Genomic DNA, 14,390 nt, shown 5'->3' on the forward strand with positions numbered 1-14,390 from the left:
AGTTAGAATGGTTAGGTTTGAGATGACACCACAACATTCAATAGCACTGGGCAAAGCAAGGCAAGTTTATTTGTATGGCGCAATTCATGCAGAAAGTAATTTTAAGTGCTGCAGAATAAGAAAGACATTAAAAGCACAATACAAACAAATCAAAACATAAATAATTATCATAGAATTAACATTTAGAGAAGAGTGCAGAATAAAAACCTTTCAGTCCTATGCACAGCTAAACAGAACCGTTTTGAGCCCGGATTTAAATATAGTCAAAGTAGAGGCCTGTCTCACATTTTCAGGTTTCAGGAAGACTGTTCCAGATTTAGCTCCATAAAACTGAAATGCTGATTCCCCATGTTTAGTCCAGACTCTAAGCACCAGCAGGAGGTCGGTCCCTGAAGTCCTCAAAGTGTCAGATGGTTCATGTGGCACTAACATGTTGGAGATGTATTTTGGTGCTAGGCCATAGAGAGACTTGTTCATACAGAGCTGCTTTAAAGTCTATTCTCTGAGCCACAGGAGCCAGTGCAGAGACCTGAGCACAGGACACATGTGCTCGTACTTCCTGGTTCTAGTCAGGACCCGAGCAGCAGCGTTCTGAATGTACTGTTCTGTCTTAACGCTACATCACTAGTGTTGAGATAATTGGATAACATATCTTCTTACAACTGCCATGGGACAGACTGACTCAAAAGTGGCTGCCCATCTCTGTCAATCATCTCTTGGATTACTACCTCAAATATTCACACAACACTTTCAGGCACTGTCCACATTCCACTTACAAGGCAACCACTAAATACATGTATCAATGTATGCACAAGATTGAAGGATGGTTTAAAGGTACACTATGCAACTTTTCTGGTGGAGCGTCTGCTACCTGCTTGTCTCCATAGAGATGTTATTACTTTGCCTGCAATGTTCCACAGTATGAAATTAAACTGGTCTATCTTGCATTTATTCAGTTGCAGGTGTTTTATTACTATGGAATTACGTGTATTCTTACTATGGGCGAGTTCACCTCTCCACAGATCTGAACTGTAACTTCACCTGATGGCGTCACATGCTTGTCTTCATTATTTTGATACAGAATAGACACTCAGTACCAATTTGAAAATCAGAAAATCAGATAATCTCCATAGACATAAATAAGCTGAACACAAATCAATAACATCTCCATGGAGACCCTCCTGTAACCCGTGTCAAATAATGTCCCACTTCCGGTGAGGAGTTGGTTGTGGCGGGACAATTTCCTTTATTAGCGGTGACGTCAGACGCCAAGATCTGTCTCATGCTGCTCCTGCTGTGGCTGATTGTGGCTGATTGTGGCTGATTCTCGCTGATTCTCGCTGATTCTCTCGGCAATTTCATTGAAGAAAATACATAAAACTACATTTGGACTCGACAGATACTTACCGCTATCACTATCCGCTCAACGGTAAGCAATTTAATTGATTTTCCATAAAGTTACGCATGTTTTGCGGAGCTGCGGATCTCCCTTTTAACATGCGTCGGGGCTAATGCTAACGGTAGCATGTAGGATAATGCGGTCGGCGCGACCAAGAACGGTCTTTTTGGTTTAATTTTTACTTTATTTACATTTACGCGTAAGCCGAACCTTTTGCCATAAAGCCTAGTGTTAATTTATTGCTTTATTTTGATTGAATTTGATCCGGTTCGATGCTTTTGGTTACTTTTTAAACTCTGAGTTAATGTAACCACGATGTTTTGAATGGAGCATTCTTATGTGATGCGCAGCATTAGAAGCTCCATGTTCTCTTTTTTTAATGAATTAGGCTAAGATGCCATAACATTTGATTTATTAATGAAATTTGAAAAGTGCACTTTACTTGATTTGACTTGACTTTACCTGACTTTACTTGATTTGACTTTACTTGACTTGACCTGACTTTACTTTGCTTTACCTGACCTGACTTGACTTGACTTTACCTGACTTTACTTTGCTTTGCTTTTTAAAATCAAAGCTAGTTTATTGGAATTATTTGTTATTGATAAGTTAATTTTTATGTAACAAGAATTATTTGGTTATATATACTGCATGTATGGCATGTATTTATTCGTTATTTATTTATTGAAGTTATAGTAATGATGAATTACTTTAAGCTAAATTATCTTTAATTGTATGTTAATTTTATTTTTGGTTTACTGACCCTGTTTTTAGGTCAGGTTTTTTTTCCCCCTGCACTGAATTCAACGATAACCTCACAATAACCTGGATGGCGAGCTACCCTTTTCCTTCATAGACTGGTAGGAACAAACGAACCTTTTCATTTTCCTGCTTCTTGGATTATGACAAGTTTTGGATTATAAAGACATTACACACTGAACACAACCTTTGGAACAAATACTCAAACCTGGAACTGGAACGGGACATATTTGTTTTTGGTTCTGTTGCATTTCATTTTGTTTTTTGTATTAATCATATCTACTGAATATATAAAGTAATTTCATATTTATAATCCATTTTATATATATATTATTATTATTATTATTGCATACCTGCCTAAGTAATTAATATTGAACTTAATATATATTATTTTTGACTAAGATTCCTTGTTGTTGTATTTATTCACACACACTGGCTCCCTACCGTACCTACATCTGGTCAACATTGCAGTCAGATCCTAATTAGCCCCTAGTTGCGTTACACTCCACCAGAAAAGTTCCATCATGCACCTTTAAAATACTATACATTAGAGGAGTACTGGATTCCACCTGGGACTAAGAACAGCACATACAATCTAAAAAACCTCTGATATGTGAAGGTATTAAACGTATTATAGTGATAGTGCTAGATAGTTGTTTACCGTTGGAACAGTTCGAGATGCACCACAGCTGGGACGATCTTATCCACCACGTCTGCGATGAAGTTAAACTTGTAACGCATGCTCAAGAGATCCTGTAAACCTATACAAGAACAGAGAGAAATCATTATCAGTTATGGGAATTATTTCAAGTGGAACTAAACACTTATTTTTTTTTTTTTTCACTACTAAACTGTGTATATGGTGTTTTAAAAGCATTATCTACTGTTCCTCATCATTTTTGGCGATTTTAGTACAAACTACGTCAATTTGTGGTTAAAATGCCTATAGATAAGTTTGTGCTGCCTTCAGTGGCCTCTGCAATTTTAGGTACTATGCGACATCACAAAGGATTGCCGGCATTTCTGACTCTAAAGCACCAGGCTGTAGAGGCGGAGTTTGAAACGTGGATGCCTCTTAGAACAATCACACTGCTCTATATATGTGCAAACCCTGCTCCTCCTCCCCACTCTCTCTTATCTTTATTCCACAGGTACTTCCCAATTTAGCAGCTCTATTTGAAATGTGGTTGTGGGTGGAGTTTGGGTGTTTAGTCCCGTTTTACGTATGAATCTTTCATAAAGTGATGCGAGCTATGGGACCTATTTGGTGAATGTAATTTACCCAAAATACATGCATGTTTTTTGCAATAAAACCCAAAACTGCACACGCGAGGCATCCCGGTTCTATTCAATTCCGAAACTGTTAACCACTCTGCAAATCCAGATCTAAGTTGAAATAAATAGATAGATTGATGTTATAAATATTTTAAAAAGGCGCACTATGTAACTTTTTGGGTGTAAAGTCTGCCACCTGCCTCTATGGAAATATTATTGCTTTGTCTGGAATGTTCGACAGTGTGAAGGCAGTATTTGAAGCCAGGTCAAGTTGCAGGTCAGATCTGTGGAGAGGCAAGCCTGGTCACAGTAGTAAGGGTACATGTTTATCAAGAATTTGTAGAAATAAATATACCTGTAATTGGCTTGGCTCTGTGCACAAGAGCAATTCTGTCTCTGTGGGGTTTTTGCCGGGTTGTAGTAAAATGAATAAACACTTAAAAATCAGGCAGTGGACAGAGAGCTGCAGGAGGATGTTAAAGACTAAACAAATGGGGTGAATAACTTCCTGGGGGGCACTGTTTAGAAAGGGAGATATTTGTGTCTCTATGCCAACGCTAAACGCATACTAAATATTAAAACAATGCCATAAACTGAAGTAAACACGAATCTTTACTTTTATTAATGTGAAGAGGTTGTTTATTTTACATTTTACACTTCATACAAAACGTTAGCACAAAACCTACTGAGTGAATCCAATACAGATGCAAACCCCCTATCGGAAAAGTTACATATTGAACCTTTAATATACAGTTCTTATTCTAAATATTAACTGTGCTGTATAATCAATCTACAAGGAAACATAACGACAAGGTGATTTACTTTCTCATCTCATGGTACCTAGTTCAATTACCAAACTGTCTTTCCTAGGCTGACCTGACGTCCCTATTTACCCGGGACAGTTCCAGTTTTGAGCCCTGTGTCCTCTGTCCCAGCAGATTAATCGAAAGAAAAATGTGATTTATTCTAGTTTAATACAAGAAATGTCCCAGGTGTCCCTATTTTGACCAATCTTATACCTGCCAGCTGTAAAGGAGATGACAGATTGTAATTTGTTTAGTTAAAATGCAGAAAACCCTGCTTGAAAATGAGCATAAGGCAAAAAAAAAAAATGCACTGACAGAAGTCCCTCAGATTATATACTGACCCACAAGTGAGTCAAGAACAGAGTCAGTTATTTACACCAACATCCCAACCCAGCTATGTGCCAGTTTTTCATTTTGATAATCCAGTCACCCTACTCTTTCCTTGTTAAGTTTGTGTGTTAGGTCTGATTGGCTCTCAAAGTTGTCTACAAAGTTTCAACTCATTCTGCTAGTACTATTCCCAAAGTGAAAGGTTGACAGACCTGTTCCTCTTTGCAAATTTAACAATGTATCATTTCAGAGTCTGGACTGAAACTGCAAACCTAATTTACGCTTTTTAAAATGACAAGCTAGCGAAAATGGCTGTTTGAGAATCACCTTCATTGTCTCCTTGCTACATTATTAAATAACTTCAACTTTTAAGTGACAGATTTTAGGTCAAATACATATCTTTTGGGGCGGGACATTTTTAAAAGCTTTAATGGGTCCCTTAAAGCAGGCAAGGTTATATATTTTGCATTAAAACTGACATAATAATTGATATTGACCTGTTTTGCAGAAATGACAACATAATGGAAAGTCTTCCAATTTTGGTCTCTTTTACATCTATGTCTAGACGTTGTGTGTCCGTAAAAGTCCATATTACTTAAGAGCACGGGCCTGTCACCTTAATGACACTCTTAAAAAGAATCGAAGTCAAAGCAGAGCCCTTAAAGGAAACCGTTAATTGGCCCCTAGCTCCGATCTCCTGTTTCTATAGAGACCAGATCATCGGACTGAAAATGTTTTGCTCTTTATGCAGAACAAAGGACATTATATCAGTGGACATAAGGTGATTGCTGTGAAGTGGAGATTTTTAAGGTGACAAGAACGTTATTTCAAATAGATACTTAATACTTACTAATATATAAATGTGTACATTTATCACACAATGGGTGATGTGAGATGTGTTTCAATCTACATGTGCTTTTTAAACATGTCCAAAAGTGAGACATGTATAAAAGTGAGACAGCATTTGTACAAATACTGAAATATGAACTGCTAATCTAATACAAGAATCCCATGCATTTCAGAACATGTTTGAAGAGGTCTGAAATTTGAACTAAAACCCTATGCAAATAGAAAATCTTCTCCAAAGATGAATTCATTATCTACAAATGGCAAGCATTTGATTTTAATTGCATTGCAATTAACCTTGCAGCCCTTAATTGTTAACAATCATGTAGTTTTAATTGGCAGGAAAAAGGGATTTTGAACATTTTTTTTTTTTTTTGTTAAATAAGGAAGCAGTAATATCATCAAAGTCAGTTTAGCAAAATTTATCCTTTATAATACATTAGGTTTGAGTACCTGTACGTCCAGGCACACAAACCTTGTCCAGATGATTTGTTGTATCCTTTTTTAATGGATCCCACGTGGAAATAAAGACTCTCTGAGCATCATCCAACGCCCAAGTGCTATACACCAACGCTTTGATTTACATGGTGGGTGAAATGTCTTGCTCAAGGTCACAGACACAGTGTGCAACGCCCTTAACTTTAGCATCTTAACAGCTCTGTGTGTTTTAGACAATCTGGAAATTTGTTGGGGAGTTAATGGATAAACTGGCCAGCCTTAAAGTGTATATAACATGTTTTCATGTTTTTCTATTACCTGGTTTGAGATAGGACGAGTGGTAAATGTTTGTCAAAGTTTTATATCGGCTAAGAGCCAGTTTGTGAGAAAAAGAAAGGAAGTAGTGGAATTACATCTACATTTGTCTTATCTGCTGTGTATTCTCCAACAGGAAGTACAATTAAACTTCACCCGAACTAAAAATCTTGAAAAACTAGGCAAGATTTTTGATAAAAACAAAATTATGTGAACCTGTTTTGGTGAAATGAGTCATATACCGTAAATTTCGGACTACAGAGCGCACCTTGATATAAGCCGCACCAGCTAAATTTGAAGAGAAAATCAATTTTGTACATATATAAGCCGCACCTGAATAAAAGCCGCAGGTTTTCATATTGTAACATGAGATATTTACACAGAAAGACGGTGCACTGACACGCTTTTTTTAAACTGTGCCTGAAAATTGGCACCAACACGACATCAACACGGGATGAACACATCTGCAGGTTTAGAAAATAAAGCTGCACCAACACGGAAAATCTGCTTTTATTTCCTCTGAAAACTTTTGTCGTCTTTTTACATTGACCAAGTTGGATTCATTGATGTCGAGCTTACGTGCAGTGGCTCTATTTCAGGGGTCGGCAACTCGCGGCTCCGGAGCCGTATGCGCCTCTTTCCGCCTCATACTGCGGCTCTGCGTGGCTTGGGAACTGACACAGACACAGCTCACAGTCCTGCGTAAAGAGCCCTGATTTTCAGACGTTGTGCGCACAGGGGTCAGGAGCAACTTTCGCCCGTCCCTAATGACACACTAATAAGCTCGTCCGTAGATGTATCATGAAAATCCTGCTGGAAATCGCCACAGAAATCTATTTGATGTAGTAGCAAGTTTATTATCTGCTCTTGTCTCCGCGGTGACTTATCACGTATAACACATCAGACACGACGCACAAAAGTAGAGCCACAAGCGAGTGAAAATGAGCCAAAACAAAAGTCTTTGGAGAGCTTTTAACAAAGGGGAAAAGGACAACTGAGGAGCCAGAAGAGGAGACTACGATCTCCAAGAAAAAGAAAGATAAATTTAACAGACAATGCCTACTTAAAATCTGGGTTTGTCGCTACAGGTGACTCACGCGCACAGTCCGCTCTGCGTAACATACGGGAAAAGCAAATAAGGCAATGAAACCTTCAAAACTGCTTTGGCACATGGAGAATAAGCACCTGGGATTAAACGATACGCTACGAGTTTTTTTGTTGTTGTTTTTTTAAAGAAACTGCGGAGTAGAGTAGACATAATCACATAATCAGCGTGATGCATGATGCAGCGGTTTGGTGAGTTGTATTTTTTAATGCACTTAAGTTGTTTTTGCCATATTTATCTGCCACGTGTAGAAGGCTTGTCCGTGAAAGTAAAACCTACATTATTCCGTTACATTATTGTTATTATACAGTGTTATCTTCATTTTAGATGTCAAAAAGTATTTGCGGCTCCCAGTGTTTTATTTTATGTGGAAAGTGGGTCCAAATGGCTCTTTGCGTGTTAAAGGCCGACCCCTGCTCTGTTTCCTTTCTGTTTCTTTATCTTAAAAACTGCATCATATCCATTTCATGATGCGCAAAATGATCGTTCAAAATCAAAACTAGTGAATTCTTCAGAGCAGAATCTTTCCCCACGTCTGTCTCACTTTTATGTTTACAGCTAGAGAGCGCCCCCCAGGGGCCGTTATCCAGTAAAATTCCATATATAAGCCGCACTGCTGTAAAAGCCGCAGGGTTCAAAGCGTGGAAAAAAAGTAGCGGCTTATAATCCGAAATTTACGGTAACCTTGTCAAATGCACAAGGCTCAAGTGCATATGACAAGGTTAGCACAGGAACTGCAACTCTGGTCATTCACTCATCTAATCCGCCTCAGGCACATAGCTGCTGACACAGGGACTCCAACCCCTAAAGTCAATTGAAAGTAGATGAGCAGGCTTTGATCAAATATTGCGTTTTTTGTAATCCATTTTTTACCTCGTAATTCCTCTGAAATGGCCGCTTCCCGGTGACTGATGCCGTGTTTACTAAGCTGCACAAATAAACTTGTCTCCGCGGCGACGGCTTTAAATGCAAATGATGTGTGGGTACTGCCAGAGGCTATTGGCACAAACCCAAGCTTTTCATTCTTTTTTTCCTCCTCTGAAAGCGCTACCGACAAATCAACAATGCGCTCCCTCCAGGCAGTCAACCCTGTGGAGTGCAACGTACCTTCTCCCTTTCTCGTTTTTAAAGACATGCCAAGGCTCACGACTGCAGCCAGGTGGGTAGAGGAGATGTGAATTGTATGTAAAGTGCACTAAGTAACTTTTCTGGTAGGGGGTCTGCTACCTGCTTGTGTCCATGGAGATGATTTTGATTTCTTGGAGTGTTCTTTTGTGTGGCATTAAACACATTAACCCTATAGAGGTTATAGGTCATTGTTTTAGATGAAAAAAACAAACAAAAACAGCCACCCTTTACACTGATCACTTCTTGGCACTTTTGGCATTCCTTGACCCTGACATGGCACACTTGCGACGGGAAAACACTTATGACGTTCATCATGAAGCTCACTGAGAGAAGTTCAAGGGTTTACAGCTCTATTGACAAAGCAAAGTGTGGATACTTTGAGGAATTTGAAAATTAAATGCTAAAAAATATGTAGCTGTGTTTAATTAATTATGTAACTTATTTTTCCTACTTTAATTCCATACATCTTGTGTCATATATTTGATGTCTTCTGTATGTATAAAAACTGTACATCATAAAGGAAAAATCAAAACGAATGAGAACATGTGCCCAAACTTTTTACTGTAGTGTAGCTCGAGTAAATGTAATTGCGTAAATGTACGTGTGTACAGTGGTCCCTCGCTGTATCTCGGTTCACCTTTCATGGTCTCGCTGTTTCACAGATTTTTTTTAGTGCAGTTGTGAGTGCTTTTTTTACATTGCATTACACTTGTGTTCTGTGTCCTGATTGGCGAAGGGACTATAGATCATTGTCCATCAGTCTCCTCTGTGCTGTGTCTCCTGTACACTACAGAATGTGTTCAGCCAAATTTACATAAATGTTCAATTGCAGAGTGACTCTGAAGTGCTGAAACCTTTGCTGACACTGATCACATTCATGACAGCGAGGAGCACGATGATGCAGAGCCCAGGCCAGTATGAGTACTTTTCATGCAGTACCAAGCCCATTTAATGCCAGCATGGGCTGGTTTGACAAATTTCAGAAGCACTTTGGACTCAAAAGTGTTTCTGTGCACGGAGAGGCTGCCTCTGTGGATACTGCTGGAGCAGAGGCACGGGAACAACACATTTAAAGTGATCATTGAGGAAGGGGGATATAATCTACGAAGGTTTGAAGTTTGAGAGTGTTTAAACAAGAGAGAAATGAGTGAAAATGTTAATGCCTGTCTGAGAAAAGTGTATAAAGTGTGTGGAGAGAGGTTTTACAGCCTTAAAACATATATAATAATATGACTACTTCGCGGATTTCGCCTATTGCAGGTTATTTTTAGAACATTACCCCCACGATAAACGAGGGGCCACTGTATCTCATATAGGCCTACTACTACCTTCCTCTGATTACATACACAGATAATGTCATAGCACATTGTAATGACTTGTCTGTCTGCCCATACTGTGTGCACAATCTGTCCCCTAATGCGAGCTAAACATGAGCAGGATTTTCAGCATATGTCATGACTGTGATACTGTCATGTTGCTTGGTTTTAAAATACAATGAAAACCAAGGAAGTGTGTTCCATCTGCATTTATAATGGGATATGATGCCTTGTGTCAAAACACGTGGGTCTCTGATTGCGCGATTGGTTATTTAGCAATTATTCCAGCCATAAAACATTCTAGACAGCTCCTTCGGCTAAATTTAAGTATCACTTACTCCATTTGTTAATACATGTATCACTAACAGTGTTCACCATGGATTGTTGCCATGCAGTGTGTAATATAATTTTGATTTTAAAGGTGCTGTACCTGATTTAACTGTCTTAAAAACTGAAACAGTTTAGGCCTATTTTAAACTGCAGTGGTCATGATTCCTAGCACCCTAATTATTCTACATGACGAGTTCAGGTTTTCAGATTTTTCAGAGACCAAAGTGGAGTTCTGCTGTCTCCATAATGCTAACTAGAACTAGCATGCTAACAGTGCACTTCCTGATTCTCAGACAATAAAACGCTTTATAATTAGATGCAGATACCACACACTGGCAATGTTTTGACCCTAAGAGCTGCTTTTACAATACATCTATACAGACAAGTACAAATACATGGGGTTTAACCGATGCATTTACCATGAAGCGGTGGTTTACAAGTTAACAGCTCCTTTTGCCTTTAGTTCAGTGCCGATTTGCAATTCCAGGGTTGCAATCATTCCATACACTAGAATCGAATGATTCTAGTGTATGGAATTCAAAAATACAGCTGAGCACTTCCTGTATTGCCACATGACATCACAGGGTGGAACAGAGTGTTGAGAGAAGAACAGCCTAATTATGCAGGGTTTGTGTGTTAAACATGTGTGAATGAAACAAAACACAATTCCGGTTATGTTTGTGATGAGGAAACGATATTATAACATAGATCAGAAAATAGCATAATATGGGCCCTTTCACAATCTGCTCATCAGCTGCTTCACTGCTACAAACATTTTAGGATCGAACACTTTAGATTGTAAAACTTCATGTATCTTTGTAATGCATGTATCTTTCACCTTAATTTTGTATACTAATAAAATTACTTTAGTACTTTAAAAGAAATACGTGTCATTGATAGATTTGAATGAAGACAATTATTTGATCCTTTTCTTTTCTCTTCTGCAGAAGTTGAATGTGGGTGCATAAAAAAGCTTTATTGTAATTTGACATGACAAGGTTTTCACACTACTGAATATGGAGTGCTTATTCAAAATGTTGTTTACAAGGTTATGCTGTTAGAGAATCAACAAAATGTCTTTTGAATATTCAAGGTCAAAAGGAGAAACAGTGAACGTAATGTCCTGAACCTTGCGTTCAGGGTTTTTTGCATGGAGCTGTCAGTGGATGCATGTTCCCACACAGCAAAGTAAGACTTAGTAACTTTCCTCTCTCTTAGAGTGTTTTTACATGACTACTTTGGGTTGATGTAAAAGGGCTTTCGATCGCGGTCTGCTTGGGTCAGTGTGAACTCAACAGTAAACCAACAGCTCAGTAAACGGCTCTCGGTCGCTGTCTGGAACAGAGAGTGCGGTGAAAGCCAACCTTAGGCCGATCTATGCACTCTGTGGTGACAGAAAAAGTACTTGGAATTAGCAGCTTGCATCATGTAGATGAATGGCACTTATTTACTTTATTTTATTTTAATGTATGCCCTTATTTATATTGTATTATAGTTTATTTTTTATTATCATTACACATTGTTTTATGTTGCACCATAATGCCAAAGCAGGTTCCTAGTTTGTGACTTTTGTTAATTTACAATGGCAGTAAATCTTTTCCTCATTCAGATTCAGCGCTGGTCATTTGCAACCTCTGCGTTGAATTGCATTTAATGTCAGAGACTCCTCCTCTTCCTGCCTCTGTCTACACAGGTAAGCCTCGGTCTGGTATAATCAGAAAGCTTTTTCTCTGCTGCCACCAGGGGGCATCACCCTCACAGTGGATTTACCATGTATTGCACCAAGGAAGCGAGTATGGGCAAGTTTGGCAATATGCAAATTCACTCTCAAAAGAACATTTTGTGACTCAGCTCAGAAGAAGTGCCAGCTCAAATTAGATCCTCCCTCCATCCATGGTATAATGTTGTTGTGTTGTGTCCTTGGGCAAGACATTTGGCCCATCTTGCCTACAGTGTGTAAAAGGGTGAGTAGGTGATTCCTTGATGTAAAGCGCTCTGAGTTCCTGACAATCTCCCATTTCACTTTGATACAATATATACTGGTTCTTGATGACAATTTTAACCTTAGTGGTTTTATGATGCAAAATCTTTATTATTATTTATTCATTTATATTTATTTTATTTATTTATTTTTTAGCTTTTCTCCATATAATAACATTGTTGCCTCATCAAAAAACATGACTCAAGAGGTCTTAGATATCGCTCATGTATGTTTGAATATTTTATCGATCTTTCCTGGGTTATAGTCGTACCCTCCTTATGTATGTTCTGAGTAATGCTCCGCCCACAAGCCTTCATCACCCATGCACCCACACGACAATTCTCCATAAATATACAAAAGCATGATACAAAAACTGTACTCAACAACTTCACAAACCTGACGCCATGTGCAGTAGTTTCATTAGGCGGATGCACGCTGATTATGTTGTGATAGTGCTCTGAAGGGGCGCTATCACAACATAGAGAGCAAAGAGAGCAAAGGGAGGGGAGACTCGGCGTGTCAAAAACGAAAGTGAAACCTCCTAAACAATATGTCATTTTCAGTGAATATATCATCAAAACAATAAAAGTTAACAATGGTGATCTAAATTGTGTCTCACTTGCTTGGCTCCATGGAAATATTGCTTTGGAATGTTTCACAGTACGGCATTGCACTTATCAATCACCATGGAAACAAGCACATAACATCATCAGGCCAAGTTACAAATCAGATATGTGGAAAGCCAAGTAAGAATGCAGTTTTAAAGGTATTTTTGAGCAATAAAAACTGTAATTCAACAAGTGGAAGATGGATAAGATCAAATCCCCAATGCCCCAATATTGGAATTAAAGAAATACCATAACCTTCAAGACAAACCAACATCATTACCGTGGAGACCAGCAGGTGATGGACCCTCACCAGAAACTTTGTAGCTAACCCTCTTTGACACAGTATACCAAAGACCACTGAGTATCACTTAGAAAATAACCAAATTCCAGTGTTGCAGTCGCTCACGAACACACAATATATTCGACATGGCCTGGTGTTAGCTCAGCGCTCACAGCAGCAGGAGGAACTGATGCAACACGCTGACAGGTCTGACACCTCCGCATGATCAGAGTCACGGGGCGCTCTCATTTTACCCACAATGCGCTGCGCTCGGCGTGAGAAGAAAGGGGAGGGGGAGGAGGGGGGGTGTACAGGCTGCTGCGGAGGTCAGGGTGAGAGCAGGTCAGCCGCGTACCTGTCGAACACAAGCGGAGGACTGGGATTTGCTGGAGTAATGAATTAAAATCATAAAAATCTGCCTGTCAATGGAGATTAGCGCAGTGTGGATTAGGGAAATAACAACATGACTAAATGCTTTTGGTTCGGGGATATGCAAGACTGCGCTAGGCTTTTTAGGTTCAATGAGTAATTTGTTTTAGTTTAATTTAATTCCTTGCAAACCTTTGGTAATTCTGTAATAAATCTGCCTGTTTTTGCTTCTATGGTGTATTAACTGCTAACACGTAACATATTTAGATCACCATGTTCCCTTTTATTGTTTTGAAAATGCTATATTCACCGCAAACAACATATTAACATATCTAATAAGTTCGCTCCCCTTTCACTGTGCTATCAGATTACAATCAGCGTGCATCCTGTTAATAAAACTACTGCACATCGCATCAGGTTTGTGAAGTTGTAGTGTATTGTTTTGTATCATGCTTTTGGACAATTGTTGTGTGGGAGCATGGGTGATGTAGGCTTGTGGGCGGAGCTTTGGACAAACTCTCAGAGCTGACCAAAAGGAGGGTTCGAATAGGGCCCGGGAGAGATCGCTAAATTACTGAAACATGCATCGATGACATCTAAAACCTCTTCAGGCATGTTTTTGATTAAAAAAAGTTGACCCTTTAAGTCTATTTTTGACAATAAGATTAAAAAATAAATTAATAATAATAATAATAATAATAATATATGAAATTAAATAATAATCTAATTTCTGACAGTAAAACCAGTGTAATCTCTTAAGAGTAACAATATATTCTTGCATTAAATATAGCGCAACCAAAGTAATTCACTCAAGGACAATTTTGGCCTTGAAGTTTACACATATGAGAACCAAGACTAGTTTAATTCAGTCAGTCTCAGTGGTTCTAACGTATTCCACACGTATATGTAACATATTCATAGCATCCTAATTATTCACTGCGTTGAAGTTTTGCTGTCAACAACATGACAACAAACATGCTAATTGTGACATGTTGCTGTGATGTGTCTTGTCAGTTGATTTACGCCTGACGTGACGGAGTTGGTCTACATGAGGCGTTGGCGCTGTTTTACTATTTGGAGAACTAGGACGACAACGCCTCCTGCT

General features: G+C 38.8%; 1 protein-coding gene across 1 annotated transcript in view; it reads right to left on the reverse strand.

Annotated features, from left to right (window-relative positions):
• htra4 (HtrA serine peptidase 4) overlaps positions 1 to 14,390 on the reverse strand; it is a 36,034-nt gene that overhangs the window by 18,815 nt on the left and 2,829 nt on the right. The window contains exon 2 of the mRNA XM_033972602.1: positions 2,820 to 2,919. Coding sequence (XP_033828493.1) covers positions 2,820 to 2,919 — 100 coding nt within the window. The remainder of the gene's footprint in view (positions 1 to 2,819; positions 2,920 to 14,390) is intronic.

This window comes from Periophthalmus magnuspinnatus, chromosome 9, assembly GCF_009829125.3.
Source record: "Periophthalmus magnuspinnatus isolate fPerMag1 chromosome 9, fPerMag1.2.pri, whole genome shotgun sequence".
NCBI lineage: Eukaryota > Metazoa > Chordata > Actinopteri > Gobiiformes > Gobiidae > Periophthalmus > Periophthalmus magnuspinnatus.